Source organism: Chenopodium album, chromosome 24 (assembly GCF_948465745.1).
Source record: "Chenopodium album chromosome 24, dcCheAlbu1.1, whole genome shotgun sequence".
NCBI lineage: Eukaryota > Viridiplantae > Streptophyta > Magnoliopsida > Caryophyllales > Amaranthaceae > Chenopodium > Chenopodium album.
The window spans coordinates 37,644,315-37,659,420 of record NC_137857.1 but is presented as its reverse complement, the minus strand read 5'-3'; the positions used below and the strand labels follow the sequence as shown (position 1 = coordinate 37,659,420).

The 15,106-nt window shown below is 34.2% G+C and overlaps 2 protein-coding genes across 3 annotated transcripts; one reads left to right on the top strand and one right to left on the bottom strand.

The window, feature by feature from the left end:
• Positions 1-409: 409 nt before the first annotated feature.
• Positions 410-4,417, top strand: LOC145611450 (uncharacterized). Of its 2 annotated transcripts, XM_081666782.1 has the most exons (4): positions 673-845; positions 1,409-2,497; positions 2,873-2,963; positions 3,761-4,417. In XM_081666782.1, the coding sequence occupies exons 1-4, from the start codon at positions 801-803 to the stop codon at positions 3,949-3,951; spliced, it is 1,416 nt and encodes a 471-aa protein (XP_081522908.1). In that variant the 5' UTR covers positions 673-800; the 3' UTR covers positions 3,952-4,417. The 2 variants fall into 2 exon arrangements, with proteins under 2 accessions (XP_081522907.1, XP_081522908.1); XM_081666781.1 differs by having other exon boundaries at positions 410-2,497.
• A 563-nt stretch (positions 4,418-4,980) lies between these two features.
• LOC145611228 (CBS domain-containing protein CBSX5-like) lies at positions 4,981-8,212 on the bottom strand. Its single transcript, XM_081666528.1, has 2 exons — positions 7,757-8,212; positions 4,981-5,807 (listed from the first exon to the last, which is right to left on the bottom strand). Exons 1-2 carry the CDS (start codon positions 8,077-8,079, stop codon positions 4,985-4,987), a joined length of 1,146 nt encoding a protein of 381 aa, XP_081522654.1. The 5' UTR covers positions 8,080-8,212; the 3' UTR covers positions 4,981-4,984.
• Positions 8,213-15,106: the final 6,894 nt, after the last annotated feature.

The following is a 15,106-nucleotide window of genomic DNA, read 5'->3' as shown; positions in this document are numbered from 1 at the left end:
ATGTTTTTATTTATATAATTATTAATCAAGTAAAATTATATTTTCAATATTTGTGTTAATCATACAACTATATTTTCAAGATTTGAAATTTTATAATTGCAATTCTATATTTTCGTAATCGTATTAGGCCGTAAAAATTTGTAATGCTTTTTAATTCAAATTTTCAGATCAAATCCAAATAGTTGAATTTTAATCGGATTAGATTTGATGAAAAATTCGGATAAGATTGTATTTTGAAAATTAAAACCCAAATTGCATCTTTTTATTAAGGACCAATTTTGTGGGATTAGAATAGGGCCTCGAAAATATTTGAGACGGCCTGAGTCATGTGACTCATGTCTTATTAGGTCGAAGGGTTATGTAGACCTTTTTTTTTTTTTTTTTTGATGCAGAAGGGTTATGTAAACCTTTAACATTACTCGATAAATGGTCATAAATCATTATTTTCATGTCGAGTTTTAATCGTGTTGTCTTGTAATATTAGAGGGTGTGATAACTGATACGGATTATGTTGTGCTAGGACTAGGATTGTTGCTCTGAAAAATGAATAATACCATCCTACATTCCTACGCAATGTAATACAGGAACTCTACCACCGGTCCACTACCACCACCACCTTCAAATGAGGACTCTAATTTCCCACCACCCAGAACCTCAACTTTTCACCAAATTTCCTTCATTTTTTCCGAAATACAGAAAACCCATCTTCATTCTACATTATAGATGCCTCTCAAATCCTCAAAATACCATCTTTAGCTCAATCAGAACCTCTTGTACTACAAATTCAGCTGCCTCTTACAATGGGTGGGACGATTACAGGATCTGGGTTGATTCAGACGAGTTGGGTGAGTCCAATTACTTCAAAAAATTTCTGATTTCATCTGGTATTAATGATAAAAAGTATGTGTTTACGTGTATACTGGGTTTTGTATGTGCATTAGCCATTTCTAGGGTAAGAGTTTCGTCGATCATTGTTTTTCCTGCTGCTGCTATTGTTTTTGCAATTGGGTTTTCTTTTGGGTTTGCTAATGGAAAACCCCACAAAAATTTGAGTTTAAATGGGTCTAAAATAAGGGTTTATGCTGAAAAATTGAAAAGTTTAATGGAGATTTTTGATGGGTTTGATGTTAAAATTAGTGATTTGAAGAATGAGATGAAGAATGCAATTGAATATGAGAGGGTTGATTTGGAGAATTATGTGAATGTAGTTGAGACAATGGATGGTTTGATTGTAAATGCCAGGAATTTGGTTGAAGATTGTATAGGTGGTATATTGGTGGAGGGACAGGAGGTGGGAAAGAATCCGAATCAGAAGAACAGCAGGAGGAAGAAAGAAAATAGCAGTAAAGGGTTTGATTTGTTTGAATTTATGGGGGGTTTATTTAAAAATAATGCTGGTGTTTTGCAGTCTAGCAGAACAAATTTTGTTAAGAGAGATAATTTGGCCAAGGATGTGGCTGGCCGAGGCAAAGAGGATTCGCGAGGTGCTGAGGGAGCATCAGACCCGGTGGTGCCTACTGTGGATGGTAGTATTCCATATAGGGCAACTGTAATTAGTAATAGTAGAAAGAATGGATTAGATGGTAAAGACCAAGAAACAAAGAGAAATTTGCGAAGGGGGATGACAAATACAATGGATGCATATATGGATACTAAAGATCTTCTCAATTCTAATGAGTATAATTACCAAAATGTAAGGTTCACTAGTAATCAGCAGTTCAGTTTTAATATGTCAGAATTTCAAAATTGGGTGTCAGAGGATAGTATGAGTAGAAACACAGAATTTGACTTCACAAAAGAACATCTAGAAAATGAGGGTTCCTTGAAGAATCAACAGATTTTCGAAAATCAAAATGGAGCTTATGAATCTTATGAAGGAAAGGAAGATATTAACTTTGGCCGTTTTAGAGAAAGGTTGCACGAAGAAAGGATGAACGTAGATGATGAACTTTATTCGAGAAAATATCGTTCTCAATCACGGAATAACACGAGTTCCTATTCTTCATCAGCAGTTTCAGACGATATGTTGTTTGATAAATGCCTCAGAAAAGCTACAGATCTTTTGAAACAAGCCAAGGAGTGTTTGAGGGCTAGAGATGATGAAATCCTCGCAGAGGAAATGCTTCAAGAGTCTGCCAAGTTGCTCGGTCAAGCTATTGCATTGAAACCTATGAGTTTACTGGCTATAGGTCAGCTGGGAAATACTTACCTTCTTCATGGAGAGCTGAAATTGAAGATTAACAGAGAATTGAGAGCGCATCTGTCTAGTAGCAATGATTTTGATGTACAAAGGAGTAATTTATTCATTTTAGAGGAGAACAAAGATCGTATTGAAGATAGTCTCATTAGTGCATGTGAAGAGTGTGAATCACTTCTTGTTGAAGCAGGAAGGAAATACAGGATGGCTCTGTCAATTGATGGAAATGATGTGAGAGCCTTGTATAATTGGGGGCTTGCTCTTTCCTTCCGCGCACAACTGATTGCTGACGTTGGTCCAGTAAGAACTCTCTCATAAGTCAACCATTTTTGTGCATTTATCTCACTCCTCTATCTATTTCTACAAGTTTGTTGCTCTATAATACACACCTTTTATTTCACCTCAAGATACTCTACTTTGTATTCTAACAAGAGTATGACATATCTGGACTTATTTTGGCTATTGAATGAACTTGGAAATCCTTATTTAAACATATGCAAACTAAAACCTATCTTATTTGCTGAGGTGTGAATTACAACTTCTCAACAATTGGGCAATAGGTCCTAAAAATGTGAAATTGAACATGCATTTTGCTATTAGGTAGATCACTGATTATAGATTTTTGTATTCTATTAAGATTTTAAAATGGGTTTGTCTTTTCTGCCCCAAATTCAGGAAGCAGCTCTTGATGCTGACAAGTTGTTCTTGGCTGCTATTGACAAATTTAATGCTATGATGTCGAGAAGCAATGACTATGCTCCAGAAGGTAAGTAAAGGTTCTGTTTCCTATAGTAGATCTTGGAGCCTCTCAAGTGTGAGTCTGCATGTTTGTGTGGTTCATATATATTTACATGCCGCATGCATGTATATATTAGCTTTCATCTTTTTTGTTATTGTTATTGTTCAGTCACAATGTTATTATTACTGTATATCTTTTGAGTTCTATATGTTATTAGTCACAATGTGTGTGGATTATGCAGGTTAGATATCTAGATGGGCTCCTAATTACCACTTCTTTTTTTTTTTTTTTTTTTTTTTTTGTGACACATGTGTGCTCTGTTTGGTTTTGTACATTAACTTAAAGATCATAATAATGTCTATGATTGTCATAACCTACAAATTAGAGCGTTTCTTACTTATTGAATAATTAGATTATGATTGAGTAAAACATGTTCTCTTTTGTGCATCTCTGTGAGTCTTTAGTAGTGTTGGCATTCTGCATATACATGCTGCTGCGATTGCTCATAGGCGCTCAAGAAGTGAGAATCAACCAGTCAAAAAACTAGATGACCTCTTTAGTGTGATGGACTGATGGGTACTTCTGTTGCTGGGGTATTTGAATCCTTTAGTCTCGTCTCAAGATTGCTCGTGAAGATAATTTTGAAAACTTTCATGACAATGTTTGCTGTGGGGCTTTGACACTAATTAGGCAACCTCTGTAAACAAGCTTATAATGTTACGTTCAAATTCTGTGAGGTTTGGTTGAATGTTCGTCTCAAATTACCAAGAACATTTATTTACAAATAATTCTTAGTTTCTAATTAATTTGCAAAAACGCTGCAGCTCTGTTCAGATGGGGTATGGCCTTGCAGCAAAGGTCTCGCTTGCGATCAGACAACATTAGAGACAAGGTGAAGCTATTACAGCAAGCTAAGAGGCTTTATGAGGATGCTGTCAATATGGGGTCCAATAATCTCCAAGTAAGAAAAGCCTTATCTTCATGCATATCCGAGATCAATTTTACTGACAAGTGATCTTCGTTCAGATCACCAGCCCGTAGTTAGTATTGAGCTATATCTTTTACCACTCTCCCATGAGTCTCCGTCTGCCAAGACCTCCAAACTTCTTTCCCATTCTTCAATTCCAGTCAGTATTTGTCGAGATCTCCATACTAGCATGGTATGAAGCTAGAGATATACATCATATACACATAAACATAGGTAACAAGTATACTGTAGAATAAGATGGACATATCTTGAGCACTACTACTGCTGGACAAATCAAGTTCTGGCTGCTGCTCGAGCCTCAAGATAATTTAATTACTCCATAACAAGATTGGATTTCTTTTGTGCAGAAATAATTTTTTGGTTAAATATTGTTATAGCAAATTGAATGGTGAACAGTGAGTACACATCTTGCCTGATCTTGCAAGTAAACATTGCATTGGTGTGTTATAAGTTGCTTGTTATTTTTAAATTATACATAGATTGGTTTGATACACTATAGATTATCCAATTTAAATCACTCTTTTCCGATTTACTTGTTTAGTAGCCGAGTAGTTCTATCAAATGTCGATTACACCATTTTCTTTTAGCTTAAGCTCCAAGGGTCTTGATGCAGATGGTATCTATCTGATATCTGAATGTAAGCCTCGGGATACACTATTTTTAAGAAGACTGAGATGTATTTAGGAATATTCTCGTAAAATGCTCTAGGAATATCTCGAATTTTCTGGGGTAGTTGTGTTATTGTGTAGCCGTAAAATGGGCTTTTTTTTTGTTGAAGATGACAATTCAGTTTTGTACTATTGTCAATCAGTTACGAGTATGACAGAAACCTAACAAAGAAAACGAGAGTAAGATGAATTTAGAAACGAGATTGACATTTTGAGTTACTTCTAAAATGACGACAAAAGCTTTTACGGATGAACTCTTCAACAGCAACAGCACAATATTACAATCATATCGTCCTTAATTCGAACAAATAATAATCAAACCATATTAATAATACAATAAATCTCGTTGTCATAATATGACAGGATTAACGGTTGATAAGTCATAATGTAAATCAGGAAAAGGAATTAACACGATCCCGGAAAACTTTTAACATACTAGTAAAAGTGACAATGCCAACCAGGCTATAATCTTCTTCGACAACCCATACGTGATTCAACCGATGTGACAAAGCCTGTATCATCACTGCGATCAAAGAGCTCCCTGGATGGCAAACAATGGGCTCAGTACCCCTAGCAAATCGTGCTGAATTTGATCTGGAGCGCATGCTTTTTACAACAGCTTCATCATCAGATGAGGAAGAAGACGTTGAACTTAAACAGGAAGAAACTGACCATGTCGAATGATCATCTTCTAAGAGCTCCAAGAATCCATCTAATTTCTTCTCTTCCAACCTTGCCTTCACCAACTGAATCAGATCATCTGGCGCACCGCCATAGTCAATGTAAGCCATCAGATCACCAGCTGAAAGGGTTGCAACTGCAGGAGCAACAGTCTCGTCACAGCAAGTGAGAGTGTACAGTGAAATCTCACCAACCAATCTACCCTCGTCATCTACCACTGCCACAGCAGTTTGACCGGAGAGTGAGTTGTTGATTGCTCTGAGGGCAGACAAGGCTGGATCGTCGTAATGTACTGATGGGATTTTCTTCTCAATTATGTTGACAGATTGGATTGAGTTAAATGGGATGGGAGAGAAGTGGTTGATGGAATTGAAGATGAAGCGAATTATATCTTCTTGGCTGATCCAGCAGTATGTGCGGCCTGCAGAAGGTTTCTGAGAAAGCTTCTGCCTCGGGCTGCCGGAGTTGCGGCTCTTCCTTGGAACTATGAGACTCTGAGCTCCTTCGAGGATGTAATCTACAGCATCGAGAATACTGCAAGTTCAAAGGATAAACAAGAGAAATGTCAGGATAAAAATTCCGTGTATACAGGTATAAACATGGTGATCCAGGATAAATTTGGTGAATGTTATCTTCACAATTAAAGGTCGGAATAATTTAGCACAATATTTCAAAGGATGATAACTGGTCCCTCCATCCGAAATAATTGTCACATTGTCCCAATTGATCATAATTTTAAAAGTTTACCTAAAAAGTTTCAATATACAATTTGTGTGTCGGCGTGTCCCTTCCCACAGTATACTCCTCACTTATTCCAAGTTCGGGTGTCATGGGAATCCAAGATCCGATTAGTGATAAATCTATGAAATATCGCCTTAATTTTCAAGAAATTAGATAACTGTACAAGTGACAATTACTTCGGGACAGATGGGGTAATTGAAATTCAAGTACTACGTACGAGAAGTATGCAAAGAAGACGTACTTGAACCAATGTAGGATGCACCACCAGACTTTCATAAACTAGCCTGATGGCTTCTCTCATATTTGGTTACTATCTGATGGAAATGAAGAGGAAAACTCCCATTAAAGCTAGCATAAAACTTCCATACACAGATGAAATGAAATTTTGTTTCTCAGAGTCAAAAATGTTGCAAAATTTCAAATCATACATCAAAGAATTGTCTTCTTCTGGTATGATACACAGCTGTCATTATGGACTTTATATGAAACTTGGGAGACAGTTGACAGGGAACATGATGCATTCATGTTCATAAGACAAAGTCACTGATTTTTTTTGAGATTGTATGTTCTTTTTTTTTTCTTTTCTGTTCCATCATGTGAACTTTATTATTTGTGGTACCACATCCAAAATTACAATATTTATCACTGATTTGACCCAAAAGTCACCAAAAAGCGACAACAATAATTCGAATTGTGATAATTTTGACCCAAAAATGCCTTGAAAAGCCAATTAAAAGATATAAGAGTATATAAGGTTGAACTTGAGACCACAAGTTATAAGAAGGTACGTAATAATAAGTGGGTGTACCTAGAGCGTACGCTCTATCATAAATCTAAATAAGTTTCATAATAAATTTGAGTCTAAATAAGTGTCGTAATAACTTGAATCTAAATAGCTCTTAAATTTTTTTTAAAATCATTAAATTAAAACAAGTACTCGTACATTGTAATTAGAAAGTACATTTATATACGAAGTATGAATCTAACTTGCACTAAAGGGAATGTATTGTCAAAAGCTAAAAATGACATTTATTTTGAACAAGTACAACTAATCTTGATCCATTGCATGTTTGCACATAAAAAGTTATATAACCTCAAATCACTATCAATTAGGTCTAAAGCTACTTTGGTAACCATATTAACTCTACAAACTGTAACAGTCATATATATTGTAACAGAGGTAGTATAATTACGTCCATAAAAAGCCTAATCAATTAATCCATTTAATCTATTAAAAAAAATTAATCCATTTAACAATCGACACACTATATCTAATTAACCAATCAATAGCAACAAAATTTGCCTAAATTCATGACTGCTTGAATCTATAATTGTAACAAATTTTAACATAAAAACATAGGTCTTGATATGCAAAATCAGTGTAAAATCAAAATCAGTAGCTAGATCAAATATTAAATCACTAATCAGCCATCATAATTTTGTCATGCATTCCTAAATCAATACAAGTGTTAATTTAAGAAATATATTACGGAGTAAAATTTATTTTTATGTATACAGTAATTTATATCAAAATCACACAAAATAAGAGCCGATCAATGTCATATACAAGTACAACGCATTTAATAATTCTTAATTCATAATACTTCGAAAAATCAAATCCAATGAAATCTAACATCGTAATCACAAAAATTAATCATCATCAAATTCAATTCATAACAAATCTCAAAAATTAAAAAAAAAAAATTAAAAAAAAAAAAAAAGGAAATTGAAAATCAATATACCTAGAGGTAGGGTCCAATTGCTTGACGAGAGGAGGACCTTCAGGAAGAAGGAGAGAAACCGGAGAAATCAGAGCAACAGAAGGAGTCGAGATATTCTCTTCTTTACAAAGAAAACACAAAACATCAACAATCGAAATCTTGCCAATGCACTTGGAAGCTTCTCCGGCGACCGGAGAAGACCAAACGCTGAGCGAAGGATCGCCGGAAGATCGCCGGAAAAGTGAAAGTGCGTCGGCGACGGTGGCGGAGGCAGGGAGAGGCCTCAGCGGCGGCTTCCCGAGACACAGGTCAGATATTTCATGAGAGAATAGTTGTACTGCCATACACTACAGAAGAGAGAGAAAGTGAACAAGCTTGAAGAAAGGATTAATGGCGATTAATGGCGGAAAACAATCTTGAAGATGAAGTTTTTTGTTATTTCTTTTTTTGTTTTTTTGAGAGGATTTGAGAATTTAGAGGAGAAATGAAGAAGGATATTTATAAAGGGGGGTTTGGGTTTTTTTTTTCACAGGGTGGACGACAGGTACGTACTACGGTCATCAAAGGTGTGGGCCCTTCTCGTTAACATTTTTTTGGCAATTTTTTTTAAAAAACTTTTTAACTATTGTTTAATTTAATTAATTAATGTATAATGTGTTGTGTTCATGCTAATCACTTTTGTTTTACTTGTAAGTTTTGGAAATGGTAATAGTGTTATACGGAGTAGACGCGTTTTTTATCAAGGTTTTATTGCTACGGTTGTTCGTTGATAATTTAATCTTTAAATTGTTATTGACTTATTGTTATTGAATTGAATAGAATTAAATTATTTAAGGACTATAAGTTAGACTGATTTGAACGTACTTGGTTCCCTTTTCTCTATGATCTAGTCTTGATGCAAGTATTCACAATCCATATCCCTCCATGTATCATCCTTCACCCCTCTACAAGTATAGGATCTATGAGATAACGAGGGGATACTCTCTTTATTCTCATATCACCTCTAATCCCCATTATTCAATCCCTCTAAACAAAAATTACATTTATGTCATCCTTATCACATCATCTCTATTCTATCCATTCTCTATTTATCCCCATAAGTAAACATTATCTCCTACGTATATTCAAAAACCTAAGAGGGAAAGAAGAGATATCATACCCATATACAAATCGTGCTCATGTTTAAGATCACTTCATGCCACAGTGAAACTACGTATATAATGTTTAACTCTGTGTCATTGTATCGTACTTGTGTGCCTAGACTAGATTTCATTCATCATTATTTTTTGGCGTGTTGATCATGTTGTGCTACTAATATTTTTCTCACACTGTTAAATTTTTAAAATTATTGTCTATTTATTACGAGTAATATAATGATCATGAAAAAAAAAAAAAAAACTCCGTAGTAAAATTATTTTGTAATGAATGGATCGCCCAAAAGGATAAGATAAGGCAAAAGTTTGGGATAAGTCAGTGCTTGAACCCCCATGAGGCCGTAACAGCACGTACACTGTGAAGTACGCTGCCCTCATCCCTAGTTCCGATATCTGATTTGCTCGTCAAAATTGTGCATGTTGTACTCCGTATTTTGCTTCTAATTTGTTTATAACACGAAAAACAGAAAACTAACATTAATGTATTATTCCATTTGATTAATTTAGCTCACTAATCTATTTAAATACCCTAGATGTCAAACCATTATCTTAATTTTATTTTTATATATACCAATATAATGATATTATGAGTATAATCTAAGTTAGTTTTGATCTCACATCTCCCCATCATATTATACAAATTTTGTATTATTGTTGATTGGAGGAGAGAAAAGGATGAGTTATAAAATTTAGTTCATTTAATTAAATAATTAACTTGATAATGCAATTAGATTAAATTAGTAAGTACGAAGATGCGGTAGAGCGTGGCATGTTACGGTCCAGAAAGCAAGCTTGACTATATTTATAATTTGTTTTGGATCAAGCAGAAAGATTGAATTGTTTATATCAGATCAGTCCAAACTCCAAAGAGCCGACATTTTTAATTCTATGTTGAACGAGGCATTATTATCACTTGTTAGTTTTTACCCTAAGAGCATGGCCAATCGTTTACTGTAGGTGACGCGAATAAACAAGGCGAAATCGATACTTGCATTTTTCGATTATTTTTTTTTCCGTATTTGAACATGTATAACATATACGTACTCTTCTTCCGTCTCAAAATGAATTAAGAATAATAGTTAAAGCTTTAGAGTTGAAATTTGAATTAAGTGTGAACAGATTAATATTTTATTATGAACAATATTCATGATTGTTACTCAATTTATCTTTATTGTTTTAATCCTTAATAATGAAGTAAAATCTCAAATCCATCTTTTAATTATTTCACAATCACTATTGATAAATGATAACTACGTACATGTGCTTGCATAGTTGCATGTCTTAGTTGAATATGACCCATTTTATTGTAGGAAAGATCATTACAAACATACACGGAGACACCATATAATGTATGAGGTGATGCAATTGCTAGCCAATCATATCGATAACTGGATTACCAGCTTTTCATTTTCTCAACCAAAAATATGTTACTACTTGTGAGTTATGGGAAGGACATATCCATGCTATTTAGATTATTGTCATTCATGTTCTGTCAAAACTCGGAAATTATTGAAGCTTATTTATTCTAGTTATTAATTTAATCGTACTATTTATTACTCCCTCCGTCCCAGAAAGAGCGACCCATTTGGGTTGATTACGCGGGTATTAAGAAAGTTAAATAAAAAGAAGTAAAAGCATGTTGGAAAGATAAATTTACATGAGGTTTGTAAAAAAATAGAGAGGGAAAGTAATAAAATTACATGAAAAATCAAATTTTTATATGGGAAAGCTAATTTTGCACAAACATTGTTGCAAATTGGTGGGTGTTTTAATGCAAATGGGTCATTCTTTTTGGGACTAAAATTAGGCCAAATGGGTCGTTCTTTCAGGGACGGGGGAAGTAAATAATAAGCTAATGGAAAAATAGATTACTAGCTATATCAGATACCATCCGCCCTTCAGGTACCATAGTACTAGTGTGCACTTAAATTCGGGTTATTTTTTTCTTTTTTCTTAGTTAACCATATTATACTCATTCATTTGAACGAATTAAATAATGAGCAAAATAAAAACGTCTTTATCTGATTACAAGAAAATAGTTTTTGTATGGATTACTTTACTGTCAACGGATACAAATCTAGATACAAGGTTAATTTTATAAGGACTATTTTAAATAGTATCGCCGGATACACAAACGTTAGCCATTGCATACTCGATATCATCTAAGACTGTTTATGATGGATTGGCTTGTGTGAGAACACAAATCATCAAATCAAATTGATGGTCCTTAATTAGGAACACATTTGGCATTTTTATCAATCGCATTTGTAAGCTCAGAATTGTAATGTGTCTTGTAGTATGAGCACGGTCCACGGAATTTTGTCAAATGGAACATAAATTAGCAAATATGGCCAATAAAATCGGCCCCTTAGCTTGTATCTATGTACAGTAATTTGTTTGGTGACGAGTGACCACCAATAAAGTGGCAGATAATAGTTGTGGTCTTGTAGACTTGTAGTATTAGCCTGTTAGATACTAGCCTACTATTCAATAACAACTTCAATGGTGGATATGTAAAAGGGTGGCTCTTAGAAATATCACAAATTGTAATATGACATACGCGAAAGCTCATTTAATAAACGCTACCTACCCTACCCTAGCTTAATATTATGTATCAATTAAAAAAATACTAATAAGGTTATTGACAAAATTAAGAGCACTTCTAATCATCTACGATAGATTGTGATGTATATATAAAAATTAGGAAATTTTGATTTTTACCACCTTCAAATAACGACTTTATTGAATTTACCACCTCCAAAAAAAATACCACCTCATAAAAAAATAAAACATCAAGTTTCCCACCAACCACCTCCAACTAACGGATTCCGTCCATAAATCCGTTAGTGGGGCCTACCTTGCACACGTGTCGCCATATTATTGGGTAAGTTTTAAACAAAAATTAAAAAATCCTCATCCATCAACCGGTGGTTGCTGCCACCGTCGGGACCCCCACCACCAAACCGGCTACGACCAGCCTCGCCACCTAACCGCTACGACCAGCCCCCACCACCTAGCCGCTACCAGCCCCCACCACCTAGCCGCTACGACCAACCCCACCACCTAACAGCTACCACCGCACCGCACATCCACAGCCACCGCACCAATTTCGACCCCCTTTCCACCAATTTCCGACCTCAAAACACTAGCCACCACCTAACCGCTACGACCAACCCACCACCTAACCACTACCACCGCACCGCACCTGCCAAAGGACCCCCGAAACCCCCCAACCGCACCGCACAGCCACAACCACCGCATCGATTTCGACCCCCCTCTCCACCAATTTCCGACCTCAAAACCCTAGCCACCAAATTCCGACCACCCATATAGGCCCCCCCTCCCTAATTCCAACAACTCTTAAAACCCTAGCCACCACCAATCCGCATTCCTAAAACCCTAACTACCACCTAATTCCGACCACCTCCCCAGTCTACACCAAACTCCGACCCCTCCCTTGCCCCTACACGAAATTCCGACCAACCACGGTGAGTTAATTTCGTTGCCGGCTGGGTTGATATGGAAATCGGGGAAGATGAAGAAGAAACATCAAAAAGGTGGGCCCTACTAACGGATTCATGGACGGAATCCGTTAGTTGGTGGTAAAATCAAAGTTTTGGAATTTTTGTTGGTGGTAAAGTAAATCTTTTTTTTTTTTTTGAGGTGGTAAATTCAATTAAGTGGTTATTTGAAGGTGGTAAAAGTCAAAATTCCCTAAAAATTATATGTTAAATATTCGAGTACACCCTTTATTCTATGGTTTTGAATATGCTTAAATTTCGATTAGGATATACCAATGCAATAAAAGTAGATGATTTTATGTTATGTATTAAGATACCTAACATGAATATGATACTTGTGGAAATTTTGCAAATCAATTAACCTATACTAAAAGCGAATCAAAAATGACACTTGTCACAATCTCATTAACAATTTTCCCGCCCATTTTACTTTCCGTTTTTACGCAAAATTCTTTAAGAAAATCATTTTATAATAATTTAAAATACCTTTCTTCCAATTAAAATTCTTAACAATAATAATTCTCCATATAAACCCAACTAATATATTTTTACATATAAGTAGTCTTTTATTTGGTATTATTTTTGTAAAAAAAATGAGGTAAATATTATTAAACAATACTACTATATATTATTTTAGTCTTCGATAATATTATTAACTTTTTTTTTCTTCCAATTTTGATACTTTTGCAATAATGTTTAATTCAATTAAAAATAAAATCATTTTGTTAAGATATATATATATATATATATATATATATACTTTATTTTCCACTCTTAAAAGTCGTATCAATACTAACGCAACATATGCGGGTACTATCCTTAGAATTTTTTTACAAAAAATAAAAACTTCAAAGACCTCTTTTTTTTAAATCAAGTCTAAGTGTTACTAATCTTGACATTGATAGAGTTACATATAAAATTAAAGTTATATTTATTTTTGAATTAGTATTATGAGTTTAATTTTTTTATAAAATTCAATACAATAACTCTTTATAAAATTTAATAATAACCGTGCATTGCACGGGACTTAAACTAGTGATAATCTATAGTGGAATGATTATTGCGTTCCTTCAAAATTGACTGCACCCCATATTTTCAATCCCCGGGGACAACTGATTCTAATTTGGCAATTTCTTTCTTAGACTAAATCAATTCAATTTTTTTTATTTTATTTTATTTTTTGGGGTGAAAGAGATTGAAGGATAATGGTATGTTCACATTTACTTAATTTCAGTTCAGTTCAGCTCCAATCAGTTCAGTTCAATTCAGCTCCAATCAGTTCAGTTCAGCTCTTAATTTCCCTCTCAAAATATTAATTTCACTATTCAGTTCAATTCAGCTCCAATCAGTTCAGTTCAATTCGGTGAGCTCAGTTCAGTAAATGTGTTCTCTCACGTTGAAATTCAGTTCAGTGCAGCTGAGTTCAGTTCAGTTCAGTTCAGCTCAATTCAGTTCAGTTCAGTTCAATTCAGCTCCCAATTTCCTTCTTTTATAAAATATTCAGTTCAGTTCAGCTGAGTTCAGTTCAGTTCAGTTCAGCTCAGCTGAGTTCAGTAAATGAGAACAGGCCCTAAGTCCTTAAATCAATTCAATACTCCATTTACAACTTTAACATAACTTAGGGTCTGTTCACTTCAGCTATAATCAGTTCATCAGTTCAGTTCAGCTCTAATCATTTCAATTTAGCTCCTAATTTCCTTCTCTCACAAAATCTTCATTTCAGCTCTATTTAGTTCAGTTTTGATTTTTTGACAGGATGATAAGCTATTTTATTATTTTCAGTTAATTACTCTATACGAGTATCTAGCTTAGTCTTACTCTGCTTCAAAAAAAAAGAAGGTTAGTCTTACTCATCTATTAAAAAAAAAAAAAAAAAAAAAAAGTCTTGCCCATGGAAGAAAAGTATTGATCTAAAATTCAAAATTAAAATAATCTAAACAATTACTATAATTTATAAGTTTATAACGGCCTATCTTAGCCTTGCATGATACGGAGTATTTAATTTTGATGAGAAAGGCAAGAAAGTTGTCCCCTCCCTATGTCCCTATGCTTGACGTTGATGTTCATAATGATGAAAGGAAAATTTACATTTTAGTGTCCCAACGTTTAAGTAAATTCCACTTTGGTGATCCATGGTTTTAATATTCCCACTTTAGTGTCCTGTCATTAGATAGTTGTTCAATATTAATGCCTAATAGTTAACGGTGTTAAACTCTTCGTTATTTTTTTTTTTTTTTGAAAAATATCAATATTTTTTTTATTAAACTAAAGTACTAAAGTTAAATATTAGCATTAAAACATAACCAGACCATGATATATATATATATATATATATATATATATATATATATATACTACGTGTAAAATATGTCAATAGTAGTGGAACTTCTTTCTCCTCATGAAACTAAGAGCCATGAAACTAAGATTACAGCTAATTAAACAAAAATATATCCTTAGGCATGCATAAATTGATTAAAAACAATTAAAAAGTCAATGTACTGCACTTTTAACATCATTTTTTGTAACCTAAAAAATTTCATGACTACATGCATGCCCAAAAAGTAATGTTAATAAAATAAAAATAAAAAAATAAAAACCCTAGAATACTATTGTTCAGTGAGGAACTTGGCGTATTGCATTGATGCAACTGTTGTAAGATCTTGTCGCTTGGATTGAGTTTTACGATTGCGGCATTA